The sequence below is a fragment of the Thermoascus crustaceus genome (genome assembly GCF_041956765.1).
Source record: "Thermoascus crustaceus strain CBS 181.67 unplaced genomic scaffold VTN00scaffold_1, whole genome shotgun sequence".
In the NCBI taxonomy this organism is placed as follows: domain Eukaryota; kingdom Fungi; phylum Ascomycota; class Eurotiomycetes; order Eurotiales; family Thermoascaceae; genus Thermoascus; species Thermoascus crustaceus.
Genome location: NW_027192527.1, coordinates 4,541,345 through 4,556,545, shown reverse-complemented (window position 1 = coordinate 4,556,545; position 15,201 = coordinate 4,541,345). Strand labels below are relative to the sequence as shown.

At 51.7% G+C, this 15,201-nt stretch overlaps 3 protein-coding genes across 3 annotated transcripts; 1 reads left to right on the top strand and 2 right to left on the bottom strand.

Moving 5' to 3' along the window:
* Positions 1 to 245: 245 nt before the first annotated feature.
* On the bottom strand, positions 246 to 1,361 carry VTN00DRAFT_1636 (uncharacterized protein; the record flags this gene model as incomplete). Its single annotated transcript, XM_069427765.1, has 1 exon — positions 246 to 1,361. The coding sequence occupies one exon, from the start codon at positions 1,359 to 1,361 to the stop codon at positions 246 to 248; it is 1,116 nt and encodes a 371-aa protein (XP_069292338.1).
* Positions 1,362 to 2,177: 816 nt separating this feature from the next.
* On the top strand, positions 2,178 to 6,053 carry VTN00DRAFT_1635 (uncharacterized protein; the record flags this gene model as incomplete). Its single annotated transcript, XM_069427764.1, has 4 exons — positions 2,178 to 2,444; positions 2,511 to 3,074; positions 3,128 to 3,307; positions 3,360 to 6,053. 4 exons carry the CDS (start codon positions 2,178 to 2,180, stop codon positions 6,051 to 6,053), a joined length of 3,705 nt encoding a protein of 1,234 aa, XP_069292337.1.
* Positions 6,054 to 9,861: 3,808 nt separating this feature from the next.
* VTN00DRAFT_1634 (uncharacterized protein) lies at positions 9,862 to 12,377 on the bottom strand (the record flags this gene model as incomplete). The annotated part of the gene is made up of 3 exons (XM_069427763.1): positions 9,862 to 11,326; positions 11,946 to 12,245; positions 12,292 to 12,377. The coding sequence occupies 3 exons, from the start codon at positions 12,375 to 12,377 to the stop codon at positions 9,862 to 9,864; spliced, it is 1,851 nt and encodes a 616-aa protein (XP_069292336.1).
* Positions 12,378 to 15,201: the final 2,824 nt, after the last annotated feature.

Genomic DNA, 15,201 nt, shown 5'->3' with positions numbered 1-15,201 from the left:
CCAGGTTCGTGTTACCGTTGTAAGAATTACTTTGGACCAACAAGGATACTCTCGATTGGCGTTGCTATCCAAAATTAGATATACGAATCAGACAACATAAAAACTGGGTATCTTCTATTTTTCCCCCTTTGCCTCCCTTCTAAGCGCCGTCCAAACCAACTAAGCACATGGAAACACGAATACCTGCCCAAAAGGAAAACCCTCCATGCTCCTTTTTTAGAAAGTAGAGATACAGACTTAACCGATCAATCGCTCTGGCTTTGTTCTTCTCGTTTCCGTCGTAGTTTCTCGGGAGCCCATTCACCCAGGAACCCTTCTTGTCTCACAGGATCCCGTAAACTGACGTTATGGATCTTGGCCCACTCGAGCACGTTCGACTTACGAATAGTCACGGTCTCACCGTGCTCGACATCATCCTCACCATCACGACCGGAAAATGAAGTGGTCCTCTTGCGCTTCTTGCCTGCCTTCTCGGGCTCAACGACCCCCATCCCCTTGAGCGCGGTGATGACGTCCTCTGTCAGCATCCCCGTTGCCAGTCCGATATCGCGAACAGTCATCCGTTCGCGGGCGGGGCGTTTTTTGCCGTTGGCCCCTTTGCCAGCAGCAGCAGCACCGTTCTGCTGATTCTGATTCTGCTTCTGCTGCACGGATTCATCCGGGTCACCGCCGGGAGGACCCAGCAGGAAGTACCTGGCGATCCGCTCCTCCCAGAACCGACAGTAGCTGCGGCGGCCCATCTCACTCAGCGGTCTCTCGGGGCCGCCGATCAACCCGCCTTCCCATTCCCAGGCACTCAACTTGTAGCTCACGCCCATGAGCAGCTTGCCCAGCTGTTTGTGCTGGTACGGCGGGAAGATCAAGATACAGGCGAGATTGTTCGCATCCCAAGATAGCTTCTCCTTGGAGAAGTACCCCAGCACGTGGTACCCCCCTCCACCCCGCGGGTTGTTCTGCTGGGGCTCGGTGTAAGTGAGGATATAGTAGAGGAAACTCGCGACGTCGAAGAAGACAGACTTGTGGTCGAGAAAGAGTTTCGCAAAGAGCGAAAGGTTCTGCGCGAACAGCTTGTGCTTCTCCCCGTCCAGCTCCCACACCGCGTAACCACCGTGCTCGTAGATCTTGGTCCCCGGCGGGCTCGTGCGGTGCGGACACACGCGCATGTGCCCCGCGTAGGCGTCCACGTTGCACGAGTACCGGAAGCACCAGGGGCAGACGTAGAGACGGTCTGTCTCCTTCCCGACGAGTTCTTCCGGGTAGATGGAATGGAACCAGGTCTTGAAGAGGAGGTCCCCCAGGACGACGCTCTTGACGCTGCGGTCCGCGGGGGGCTTGGAGTGGGAGTGGTCGCCGCGGGCCATTGGGACTCGAGGAGGGAATTCAGGTCAGGACAATCTGGTTATAGAGATGTCACTCGAGGCGTTCGAGAGGTTGTGGATCGTAGGTGATATGGTCCATCGGCCGTCTAAGGGAGGAAGACGCGGAGATGGAGAGGTTCTCTCTCCTGGCTCTGAAAGGCACGAACGACGTCGGCGGGGGAGAACTTCGAAGTCAAGGAGATGTCATGAGTGAGACAAGATGATGACAGCCCTAACTACGTCTCGATATAGATAGGACGCGATGAGTGGAAGCCGTGGTAGGATACAATGGCTGTCTGTACGGGCATCAAGCCTCAGGCTGTCAAGCGCCGGGCCGGGGAGCGACCAAAGCGGCATGGCGCGGCGAGGCGGTCGAGAGGGGGATGCGGAGGAACAGCTGAGCCTAGAGCCGATCTGCAATCCAGCTGTATCGTGACTTATCGTCACGTCCAGACATTTATTCTGTTGCCTGGAGATCTTCTTCATCTCCGACCTCTGGAAGTCCCGGTCTGCTTGCTGGGAGATTCCAGCTTCTGACGTCGACTTCCTACGATCTTGCCTAGGCTGCTTTGCCTCTAGGCAGAGCATATCTACGGAAGCATACGCAGACTCCCCAGCCTCTTAACTGTCTCCCCACAGCTGCTGTATTCATGAGAGCTTCACCCTACATGCTATTAGCTCAACTCTCTATCTTTTCTCTTCAATACTAATCCTTTGATATAGCTACTGTTAACAGCTGCTCTACGATCCATCAACTTCTTCTCCATACACTCAGGGTCCAGACCCTTCCCCTCTTTCGCGGAGCTTCGTACATCCATCATGTTGAAGCCATTTCAGATTAGGGATCTCCACAGCCCTCCTCCCGAAAAGAATGCCTCTGATTCTGTCTCTGCGTCGAATGCGTCCTCGGAACCCCAGGCCCTCCCGACTGCCATATATGACTGTGACCGTGTGAAGAGTCCAGTGCATTCAAGCCGCCGTCATGGCATTGTCCAGCTCTCGGCGCCCCAATATGATGAGATAGTTTCGAGCCATCCCCGTGCCAGGCTGATGTATATGGATGATGACGATGGGGAGATTATCACCGTGAGTTCCACTAATTGAAGTTATTTCTTCCAATCCTTTCTCGTCTTGATTCTTATGAGTTACTAGGTTGGATCGTCCATCGAGCTTTCTCAACGCCTAGATGAGCCTGCCAACGCTCCCGCTGTCCCCCGTTCACCTTCCCCTGCGCGAGACGACTCGAGTCCGATGCATGTGTTTGACATCCGTCGGTCAAACTCTGTGACGGAACTGTGGAAGAGATATGAGACCAGGCCTGCCGAGACTTTCCAGTCTTCTGAACGCCCAAAGTCGCCAATCCGGCAGACCCCTATGATGCATGATGCCAGTGAGAATACGGCAGATGCTGGTCAGGAAACGGGAGATGGTACTGACTCCAAAAAGAAGGCGGAGTCAATTCCCGTGCCGACCTTCGAAAACCTCCGCGAGCTCTGGTTTCGAGCCTGCAACCCCCCTCACTTGGGGTTGACGGAGTTATCCCATCCAGAGATTGGAAGGCCAGCGGAACAACCGGTCTCCTCTACCAAGCCCGATGCCCCAAGCCCAGCCACTCGTCGGGAAAATGGCAGCACAGCTGAACGTAATCCTGCATCTAATATCATCGAATTTGGTCTAAATACCGCGGCCAATATCACTGCTGAGGGAAGGCGGCAGGTGAGTAATCCTATGTCCAAACCCGTTGTGGAATTCAGACTTATAGTTGCTAGGCTCAAGAGGCAGGTGCTCGTTTACGCGGCTTGAGGGATTTATCAGCCGGAGCCTCTTCTCTTCCCTTTCCCATTCCCTCCTTTGAGAACACCCCATGGGCGTCATACATGCCAGGGGAGGCAGAATTGAACAATCTCATTCGATTAAATCTAACTACCTTCGCCGAGAGGAAGCGACAGGTGAGTAATACCGTCCAAAAATCATCACGAAATTAAAACTTACAGTTAGCAGCTACAAGAGTCATTGGCTCGTTTGCATGAGCAGCATAGAAATAGATTAGCTGCATTCTCGTCTATACGTCACGGCGAGGAGGTCCCCTTGGCATCGCTGCTGCAAGGGATTACTTTGGCGGGCAATTCCGTCGAAACCGGTCGACAGGAAGGGTCCTCAGAAGCTGTTGAACCGGGTACTAAGGATGAGGGTCAGCCACTCCTCGCAGCATTCGAGGCTGAGCTGGCCAAAATGATGGAAGCTTCAGGCTCCAGTGACTATGGGACGCCCCAGTCGGATACATCTACATTCTCTGCTGAAGAAGCAGCAACATCGGAGCGCAATAGGCCACCAAAACCTGTCGAATTGCTTGTTCACGCCCTGCAGAATTTAGTCAGCGGAGTAGAACTCTTCGGTTCAGAATTGAGGTCGAGAGTTCCGGAGATTGAGCATGTGGAGCGTCAACTGTCGCAAATCCAGAGAGCCCTCCCGGAGCAGCTTGGAACGACTTTACAAAGCGCTTTTACGGCACTTGAGTCTCGTATAAAGAATCTGGCCAAAGCGCTTCACGATGCTTCGGTCGCTACAGGATGCGCAGCGGACAGAGTTCGACAAACCGAAATTCATCCAGCTGCTGAGCAGGCCGCCGAAGGTTTACGAACACTGGCAGGGGAAATTAGTCAAATAAGCCGGACATTGTTCGCAGCCTTTGAGGCTGAGTTGGGCCGCCGAACTTCGGATATTCAAAACGAGTCTTGTACCCAGAACGCACCGGATGCTTCTCAACCGGAGACTCAGCCGCATGTTAGTGATTGTGCCGAAGATTCTACAACGGATGGCCCAGCCTCCGATACCGTTAATCAAAAGCCGAAGTCACAGTCCGATGAATCCAAGAATGACAACGGAACACTGGGCGATGCTGCCACCGCCAGCCAGACAGAAAAACCAGACCCTCCTGAACAGCTGACCAACGAAAACGTATCTACTAACACTGATCGTGGGGAGGCTACGAGGAGCCTAGAGCGACCAGTTGGAGTAGATGCGTCTTCGCCAAAGCCAATCCCACCTCCGTGTTATACTAACATGCCTAAACCGTGGAATTGGGAAGGTCCCCTATTCCGCCGCCCGCACTGGCCAAGTCATACTCATCAAGGGTCTGCACAGCCACCACTGCACCGTCCATGCGCTCCCGAAGGCCATTCTGCTGGACATGTGCCGCCACCAGATCGTCGTCCGCGGTCACTCTACGACGAGTACCTTGCCCAGCATCAGCTCAACCAGCCGACGCCTCAATCCGCGAAGGAGACGCTGTTTATCGGGAACGTAGGATTTAACGTGACTGAAAAGACGATCCGGGATGTTTTCGCCTCCAAGGGTTTCCTGGCCAATGTTCACCTGCCAGTAGATTCGACGACCGGGAAACATGCAGGGTTCGGATACGTTCATTTTCCGTCTAGCTATGCAGCCACAGCAGCCTTGGCTGCTCTTCAAGGTGCCCTCATTGATGGCCACTCCATCAACCTGGAATTCAGTGATCACTGCCCTATCAACGCTTTGCAGACCCCGCCAAAAGTCCCTAATGGTACGAGACCTATGGTCGCCCCTGACAATCCTGGCCGAGTAACTATGGAACAACCGGCTCTCCCCCACCATCATCTTCGTCACCGGCAATCCTGGCACCCCACTAATGGAATGATGTCCGAACAGACTCGGATGAACAGGCCCAACGCAGCTTCCAGTGATGGCAATTCTGCGGACCAGACACCCAAAGGAAAGGATACGACTACAACCCCGCCTAAGAATCAAAACGAAGTCAGTGTGCTTGACCAAACGGATGATGACACTGAGTTATCGGCACGCTATCCTTCTCTCTTGTCAGCAGGCTCCCAGTGTTCTGTCACCACCAATGCCACCTCCTTCCCTGTGCCCGGAGACATTCCAACCCCAGACTCGATCATGGCGCGATTCCCACCGGTCTCCCAGCTCGATGCTCACATCTTGACCAGCCAACAGCGTTTTGCTCATACGAAGCCGCGGCCCAGCACCGGGACGCAACAGGTTGGGGGTCGTTCGAACGTTAACCCTGGGCCAAGCGAGTTGGGCAAAAAGGACGTAGAAATTACTCCTAATGCTCCACCACAAACCATACCCGGCAGTTTCTCTCAAGGCATGCGGGTAGAATGTGGCACAGATCAACTGCGTCGCTCCAATACTGTAGTCGCTACGGATCCAGCGGCCGGGCTCACGGGCCCTTTCGATCCATTTCACAGGCCTGGCAGGCCGCTGAGACGCAGCGCGACTGAGCGTGACCCTCTGCGCCAGATCCGCGAGAACCACGCGAACCGACGTTCGAGGCTTGCTGATACAATTCGTCCAAGTCCCCTTTTTGGTGCCCCTCCAAATACTCGGGGGAGCTTTCCTGTTAACAACCCGCCGCACAACAGAGAAGCGAGACCGACACCCTGTCCGGTTGTACCACCACGCCCACTGTCACTAGAAGATGAGCGAGGATCAGACGATGTTGTGGAGAGAGTGATGAGGCGTAGCGCCATTGAAAATTGCGTGGCCACTCTGCTTAGCCTAGGATACGGGGGCGCGAGCGATGGAGGTCGACAGAGAATCACCGTGTACGCAGAAGCGGCTAAGGGCAGGGTTTCGGATGCGATCGATATGATTGAGGAAGAGAGGAAGGCATATGCGCAACAGCATCGCTGATTTAAATGAGCTTCGGATGATTGAAATTGTGTCTTGTCTGGTCTGCTTTTCAGAGTGATCTTTTGGCGAACTTTCTCACGGAGTCTTATTTTGGCATGATCCTTTATGATTGAATTCGTTCCCTATGCGTTGTATTGTGTGAGGGTTTCTAGCTAGTTTCTGGGTGATTACGGAATGATTGTACTGTATGTAGTTTGGACGATCAGTTAGGAACGCTACTTCAATCAGGTATTTAAATCCCGACAAGAGATGACATTTCCACATGCGGTTTATTGTCAACATGTCCACCCACTCTGCTCTACCCCACTGATCTTACCCGTCCCAGTGGCGAATGGTCCAAAGACCTTACGAAGGGAGTAAACTAGGGACCTCGGGACGGGATCCCCTGATGAGATCCATCCTGATCACCACGTGTGTACTGTACGGAGTACGGAGCCGGGAAGTACACAGTAGTGTTTGTTAGTCACACTTTTACTCCTTAGTGGATGGATGGATCATGGACCTCAGTCCATGGGTCGAACGACTCGAACCGGGATGGGATGGGATCATCATCATAATCATCATGCATGGCCATGGCCAGCCATGAAATGGATCTTGTTTTTGTTTTCGTTTCGCAACTTCCTATTCAAGTAAAAAACAAAAAAAAACGAATATCTCACCCCGTTCGGGAATCTTTCTCGAACGGCCCCAAATTTCCAAATCCCAAATCCCCGGGGGGGAGCGGGCGGATGATCCCCGAGTTCCCGGGACGGGTTAAGTAACTCCTTAATTTTTCTAGTTCTGTTTAGGTACTAAGAAGTTAGTTACTAGGGAGGTGGTTTGTGCGTTTTATTACTTAGTCTTACGCAGTAAGTAGTTAGTATGATACTTTAGGTAGGTACTTAGTTTACCCGTGGTCGACTCGTGGACTCGACTCGTGGGTTGGATTTGGGGTGGTGGTGGAACATCCATACCTATCTAACCTAACTAGGATATAAATGAATACGGAATAGGTTACCTAGGTATATTTATAGCAGCAGGCTCAGTCAAAGACCGGAGGAAACAAGGCAAGGCAAGGGCTCAACCTACATACGTACGTACGTACGTAATAAATAATAGATGAGAAAAATCCTTATTCAGTTCCACTTGATTGATCGACTCGTCACATATATATAATGAGCCTGTGGGCAGATCAAGATCATCCTCGTCGTCGGGATTGAATATCGGGGGGCCCGGGCCATGGATCAGCAATCCGTGTCTAACTCTACATGATGTGATCTGTCCATCCAGCGCCGTCAAGGGTTGGAGGTCTTGGTACGTACAGTACCTGGTAGATACCTACCTGGCACCTAGTACTAAGCCTACCTAACTACTGTTGTTTAGTACTAGCTTAACGGTGTTGATTGAGACCGGTTTATTTATCCATATTAGTTAGTCCTAGATACTGTATAGTGCGCAACATGCTTCGTACTTACAGTACACAGTAAGCGTCGATAATACCTTAAAACTTGAAACGGTCTCTCTCCCTCCCTCCTCTCTCTCTCTCCCTTTTAAGTCTGGGTCTACCCAGTGGAAAATAACCAGATTGAACTGCGTACGGAGTACTCCGTCTGGATGGATGGGTAAGAAGACTAAGCTTACTTAATTACCCAACTTTAGAAGGTTTCAGACAGGAACTGGGTTAGTGACTTAGTATCTAGGGGCTAAGTGCATGTACATACCTAGGTTAGGTAGGTACCTGGTACACTCCTATGCAGTATACGGAAGGACGGAATAGTCTTGGAACTTGAAGTATAATCCACCTAGCTGGTAAAGTACATACGTACGAGAAACCATTCTATCGCCTTCCAGATTGGATTACGGGAGTACTTCCGTAAGTAAGAAGAGGAAGGCGATCGGTTTATATAAGTATTACAAACACAGTTACAGAACTAATTCTATCTCGTCATCCATTCGTGCGGATTTATCCTATCCACAAGGTAGGTACCTACTTCTATGGAGTAACAGATCAAACTTGTCTTTCTTTCCCGTTGCTCCACAAACACACTATTACCTCGTACAGTAACAATTTACATTGGGAACTCATCACTTACACCATCTACCTACCTACCTGCCTAAATATGCATAGTGATAGCCTCACCCTTAAATGAATGGCTCGAAATGAAAATGTTCAGTGGCGCAGCTGAGAGTTGAGTTGGCCAAGTGCGTTGCGGCCCGCGCGGTCGGCCCCCCTATCCTATCCTGTCCTGTCCTGTCCTGTCCTATTCTAGCCTACCAGTAACAAACAGATAGAGAGTACTCCACACCAGAGCCATGACAGAAACAAACTTTCTAGAAAGCAAAGAAAAAAATAATCTAAGACAGTAATTTTCCGCGTTGTTCTTAAACCAAAACTTGGGGAGGGATCATCATCGTCCCCATCATCCGTCCATCTCGCTGGAGCCCGAGCTAGCTACATGTACGTAGATCAGTTTCCCAGGCGGGATAGGTGAGATTATGAATACTGGGGGCCTGAGCTACAAGACGCAGTAGATCTCAGAGGTTGCAATCCGAACTAAGTAGATAGACATTGGGACGTACCAGATACCTAACCGGGTATATGGAATATTCGGAATCCAGATGGTCAGCAAACTAGAAACGTTTCTTTAAGAGGCTTCTGGATTTATCCATGATTGATCTACGGTAAGCTAAGCTAGTAGTCAGTCCATATATTGGAAGGCTTCCGGAAGGAAAAATAGAGACTACTTACGCTAAGTACAGTTCAGTGCATGGCACTAATTGATTGATTGATTAATAATTAAAATCGACCGAACGTGTATCGTGGAAATAAAGAAGTAATAATGATTATCAAACATTGCATATCGTTCGATCTAAGTTTAGATAGTTTACTGATAGTGCTGTGTTTATTTTATTTTACAAAGAGAGCGAGAATACTCCGTAGTTTCAGCACATTAAGCATCGAAGCTTATACCGCAATAGACCGAAGCTTATCGTCATTAGTCAATCCAGATCGATGGTTTGAGATTAAAATTCGCGGGTTGCATCACCATCTACTGTGGGACGATGGAACTATTGAGTGAGAGAGACACGGGAAAGGTTTTAATAAGCTTCAATGCGGAACGGCACGTGAAAACCTTGTTTTCCGATTGATTCATGTTGAATTTGATCTAGCCACAACCTCCCTCTGGGGGAAGAGTATAATGCAGAGATGAGTTAAAAAGAAAAGACTCTGCAAAACACGATCAAATGATCAATGGTATAGTACTCTAGCCAGAAGTAATGAACAATTTGGCTAAAAGGTACACTCGAGCCGAACGTCATCAGGGGTTAGTCAAATCGTAAAGGGGGTGGTAAACGCCCCATGAGGGCAACAGCAAGAAAAACACAGTATCAGGCAAAAGGGAAGAAAGAAAAAAAGAAAGAAACGGTAAGAATTGATGAAAATCAAGTGCAGACGAAAAAAAAAGAAAAGAAAAAAAACTAAATGGAATATCGCCACGTAATCGATCTTGTAGCCGGTCCCAATGCTCCATTTATGACCCGTGAAAATCCGATTCGAAAACGCTCATCCCATGCAAAGTAGTCAATGCACCGCACTCTCTCTCTGTACAAACGCCAATGCCATATCAGTGGTTAAACAATGAAAACGAAACAAGATGCCATAACAAGGATGTACAAATAATCCCTTCGTTTTGTACAATTTTGACGAGGCAGCCGGCTTCGTAGTCGGCATATATAATGGAGGGGGGGGGAGGGGGGGGACTCTCAGAGAACGCTGAGTGGTATCTCGCAGATAAGAGACAAAATCGAAAGAGCCGACAAGAAGCGATCAGACGGTGAAGACTCGGTCCAGTTGACGAATTGCTCTGATGTCTTCGCCTCCAAACCCAATCTTCTCACTCGGGATGTCCTTAGGTCCGTCCGGCGTAGTGCTGGCCTCATTGGGACTTCTGCTACCAGTGCGCGGCAGCTCCCCCGCCTTTGGTGCATCAGTAGATAGAGGAGGAACAGATGCGCCGTTCATAAGTGCCCCAATACTGGGAACTGTAGTAGCGGAGCTCGCCGCACTAGTCGGAGGAGCAAGATGCGGCGGCTGGCTTGACACCACTAGCTTCTGCTGAGGCGGACTGGGGATCGTCCTAGGCGGTTCACCGTTGCGTTGAGCTTGGAGCGACTGCGTTCGCGGAGACATCAGGCGTGGATCAATCGAACCAGGGCCATAACTGGTCCTTGGCTGCGTATCCACAGAAGATTGAGGGACCGTAGCTGAGCGACCCGCAAACGCCGGAAGAGCTGGAGCAGCGGCCGTGCTCGGCGGAAGAGGGGGAGGTAGCGTGCTTTCTGACGGATGATGGGCATGCGAATCGTAGGGAGCGGGCAATGCATGTTGTGGTGGTGGAGCTGGCAATGCTGGTGGATGGTGAGCATATGTCAGCTGGGCTGCCGGAGCGGTCAGTGGAGGGAGATAGGTATATGGAATCGTCATCGTAGGCGGAGTTGGCAACGGGGTGGGCGGCCAGGCATAAGTCGGCGCATAGGACTGAGGATGTGTGGCTCCTGATCGCGGGTATCCGATAGCGGGATGGGGGGATAATGAGAACGTTGCACCCGCCATTGGACCTCGAGTCACGACCGGAAGGTTCTGCTGGTCGTTGACTGTGGACTCCGGATACAGCCCCTTCTGTGGACGAATATGTCGTAGAGCCGGATCCGTGGATGGTTGCTGTAGATTAGGGGCTGTCGGATGCGATCGGGCATAATAGCTGATCAGATGCAGGTGCTGGCCGGTGGACGTCGTGATACTGAACGACTGCTTCATGAGTCCGTCTGGCTTATAACGATAGCCATCGGGCCCTTCCTCGCCGCCCTCTCTGTCGTCGTCACTGCCCCGTGTGCTCTCTGGCGTTTTCCCTCCTCTCGACACGCTGCTCCCTCCCCGTTTGCCCTCCATCTCTCTGTAGGTCAAGAAGCTTCCCGACACCCTGCTGGCACTCCATGACTTGCCGTCCGTCCACCGTCTCATGCCCGCTTCCCGCTCATCCCACACGAAAACGGAACCCGATTTTATCGACTGGCGCTCCTTCTCTGATAGCCGTCTCTGGACTCTGGGAAGAAGGCCAATGCGACAGGCCTCAAAGAGGATGATTGCGTCCGCCGGCGTGCGGACATGTCCGTGATATGTCTCCATCAGTTCTCGTGGAAGGGTCAGATGGTGAGAGTCGAGAGCGGCGGTTCGCTTAAATCCGGAGGTCGAGAACACCAGCTTTATGGCTTTCTGACTTGGGAAGGTGACCCTTAGGTTCAGGCGCACTGTATCAGTCAGCAGAGTGATTATGTGCGCTGCGCCCCAGGGAATCTGCTATACAGGGGGGGAATGAGCAAGGAGCGCGAGGTGACAGGAACCCTTGCGATCTGGGAGGGGAGGAGAAAAATAAGGATAAAAGGGAACAGAGAGCCACGGTATCAGATCGAGCACTAACAACCTCAGTGGGTAACGACGGGGAGATCCTCTCCTCTACGTCACCAGCAGAGTTCTCGTCTGAAACCACAAGAGAGGAAGGGATCAGGAAGAGACAATACGCGGTGGGGCGATGAGCCGAACCAGAGAAAACGGCGCGAGGCCGGCAAAGCAGGGGACGAAGAATTAGAATAGAGATAGGGTGGAGACGGACTCAACTCTGGCCTCCACCGGACTTTTCGTTTCACTGAAGAGGGTGAGAGACGGTGGGGAGAGCCGTGGTGATAGTATTCTCGCTGTCCGGTGGGTTTTGGTGGACTCGCTATCCGCCCAAGCATGCAATCTTAATTCGATGCCGCATCAACCTGGGAGATTAAGAGCGTCAGCAGAGAGCGCAGACGATCAGGAGGCCCTTCCACCAGAGAAAATACGATGCCAAACCAGACAAGACGCACCGTCCGTCGGGGAATGTGAGGAGGGAATGCGGCGGTTTTCTTGGCCCGACTTCTCTCTCTCCCTTTCGGGCATCCTCTCGTCCTGACTCCTCACACTCAACCTCCACTCGTTTCTCCACACACGCCAGCTGCTCTCGATCCCTTACGAGCTCCTCGTGCAGTCCCGTTCCCGGCATGTTCAGGCGAACGCACCATCCGCAGCGCATAGCCAAGGGCCGGTGGCGCTCTGATCCCTCGGGGTCCATGTTAGTGCGCGACTTCTGAAGCTTAAGCTTAATCCAACACGAGGAGACGGCGGCGCTGAACTTACACACGCTTACAGACCAAGGCCCCCACGGTTACGAACGATACAAGGCCCGGACGGGGCGCCGTGGCATGCGTCCAGCGCCTAGCAGCCCGAGGTGCGTGGCTGACGACGTGTGTTCTGCCCATCTCACCCGTGCTGCTGGTCTCTATTGGACCCTGCCCCGATCCTGTCACTCTGAGCATTACCGTCTGCTTATTCATGAGATACAAAGAAGCCACTGTGTCCTTGGCACGCAGCCCGCCGCGGTTCGAGAGTGATCAAAAATATCCGTTCTGCGCCCTGATTTGCCAGCCCGAGGGATCTTGCTGCGGTGCGAATACAACTGTAGACGGCCCTCACCGTGCGGAGAAAACAGATGGGCAGTGTTTACGCAAGGAATCCATGCATGTCGCTACCGTACAGTATGAGCCGTCAATCTTCCAGGAAACCGGCTTTCAGGATACCTCCTATAAAGCTTATCTGGACGGATCCTACACCCTGGCTTCCCCCAATGCTCCTGGACGATGCAGATGCAGCCCAAGTGCATAGACAGCCGCAGCAAACCACAGCAGGTCGATAAACAAAAATAGGCTCAGGCTGTCTTGAGGCTTAAACGGAAGCGGCATGTTACGCAATCTTAGTGTGCACCACCTCCTAAAAGAGACATCATCTCCCGGAGCTGAACAATAGCAATGGGATGTCTATCACATAAGTCAAAGAGCACCCTGAGGCTGTTTGGAACTGGTCTGACCAATATTTTGCATGTGGCACAGGCAGCAGGCTATCCAGGAATGCTTGTCTGCGATAGCATCGACTCCGTACATGTTCTTCATAGCTCCTGCCAATACAGGTACTCCATACTGTACAGTACTTTATGCCTGGTTCTGGCGACCGACGCTGGAAGTCTCACGTTGTTATCATTACGCTGTCAACCAACGTTACGAGAAGGCAGGATCTAGCTGTCTTCACCATTATTAGAACTGACGTGAAAGCTCTAAGTGTCAGCTAATCCGGCCCGTCATACTCTATTAGGATAGCTTCAAAAAGAGGAGGCCGTGCCCTACCTGCCTTGCTGACTCGACGAACAAATTATCTGCTAGCAGTACGGAAGGGGTCAGCGTCGCAACAGGCTATCAGCAGCAGCAGTCTTCTGGGGTACTGCGTACTGCTATATTCCACCGGCCGACATGAACTAGTCGTCTTAATCTACAGATAGAATTGTTTAGAACAATGTTAATACGACCTGAGAAGTCAGAACAGTCTCAGTCATAATAAACGGCCTTTAGCACCGTCGGATTCAGAAACATTAGCACACTCAAGTCAAAACCGGGCTCAGTTGCGAGTCAGCGCTTGGGGCCAGCTGTCTCACTTGTGCACAATTTACCGTACACAAACAATCCTGCCAGACAGATAATGCAGCGTGCGCTGTGCTGTATTGCATTGGTACCTGCCTCCGGGGTCTACATAGTACGGAGTGGAGAATGTCAGGCAGAGAATCTGACAGGATGCGGTTGTTACGAAGTGGCTGGGTGGATTGTCATTGTCTTTCTTTTTGGCTGCACAGAGGACGACCTATTCTTATTCAGGACTATCGATGGGCTCACTCGACGCTTTGTCAAGGATCCGTCCTTGGAAAGGATTATACATATGGACAGGTCGATTCAGAAGCCAGGAATGCTGACAGAATTACTCCGTACTGCGACCATGTCTGGTGACAGCCTGACACTTGGATCGACTTGGCTTCTTGGTGCTTGGCTAGCTCCACATTCCTCGGCCAAGACGCTCTGACACCCAGTTAGTAACCTCATGGATCATAGACGGAGTGGAAAGGCCGCTAAACTTAAGCCTAACGATCCATGGAACAAGGACGTAGTAAGCCTATGCTGCCCATCATCTGTCCCCGGTTGTTTAAATTATGCTGACCGCACAGAGCACTCTCGTTCAGGATCAAGGGTTCGATCAGTCGATCTCCTCCGTACTCTGGCTGCTGGCTGAAAGGAACACCGAGCTCCTGTGAATACCATTCTAGGATTGCCTTATACGGAGTATGTTTGACGAACGCCAGATTATTTCGAGGACAGGGCTGGCAAGTTCACGTCACACGGCCAAGGAAAGTTTCTATCTCCCTAATCTCCGGTCGTTTCCTGCCATCATCCGTAATTCCGTGACTGGTCAACTAACAAAACAGAGCGAGATTACTAATTGGCTGGCTGTCAACCGAAAAGCCGGGCCATGATCACGGTCGCATATTTTTCGCATCACCAAGCATCGTAAAGGCAAGCGATCCGAGGCTATCGAACGCTATTCCCGACTTGTCCCTTCACGCAAGCAATAACCCCCTCAGGCCCCCTCAGCCCAGAGCCCCAAGCCCCCCCCCAGTCATCGCAGCGCGCCTTGGCAACAGGTTATTCTCGTCATGGTTGCGGCGCGCACGGTAGACCTTGCAGCAACCTTGTTCCATCATCCGGCGCTTCGTTCTTTGTTCTTACCCTTGATCTGGTACTCCGGATAATCTCCACGGGGCACGCAGCTTTGAGCTTTCGAATAACAATACCGTGGACTGCCGTCTATCCTCCGTCAGATGCGGGCTGCACCGTCCGCGAGAAGAGATAAGAGTCCCGTTTCAGCCAGCCAAGAGATGTAGAGCTCGTCGCGCGCAGCGTGGAGTTTTTCCCATGCTCCACTAACGTGCGGTCAGTTACTATGTGCGCCAACGTAAGAGCTTAGGTTAGAGAGCGTCATGAGATCTGCGCCCTGCAATGCCACTCTGTAAAGATGATTCCATTGATCGATTCACCGCCTTGGGATGGAGCGCTTCTCGGCAATATACGAGTACTGCACCCCGTGTTACATTAGATGATACCCTAATTTAAGGTATCAGAGAGATCGAGCCTGTGAAACATCACACGAGCTTATCTACACTGGCCCAGGATAAATAACAGTGCAAATGAGGAAAGTCAGTAGTCGGAA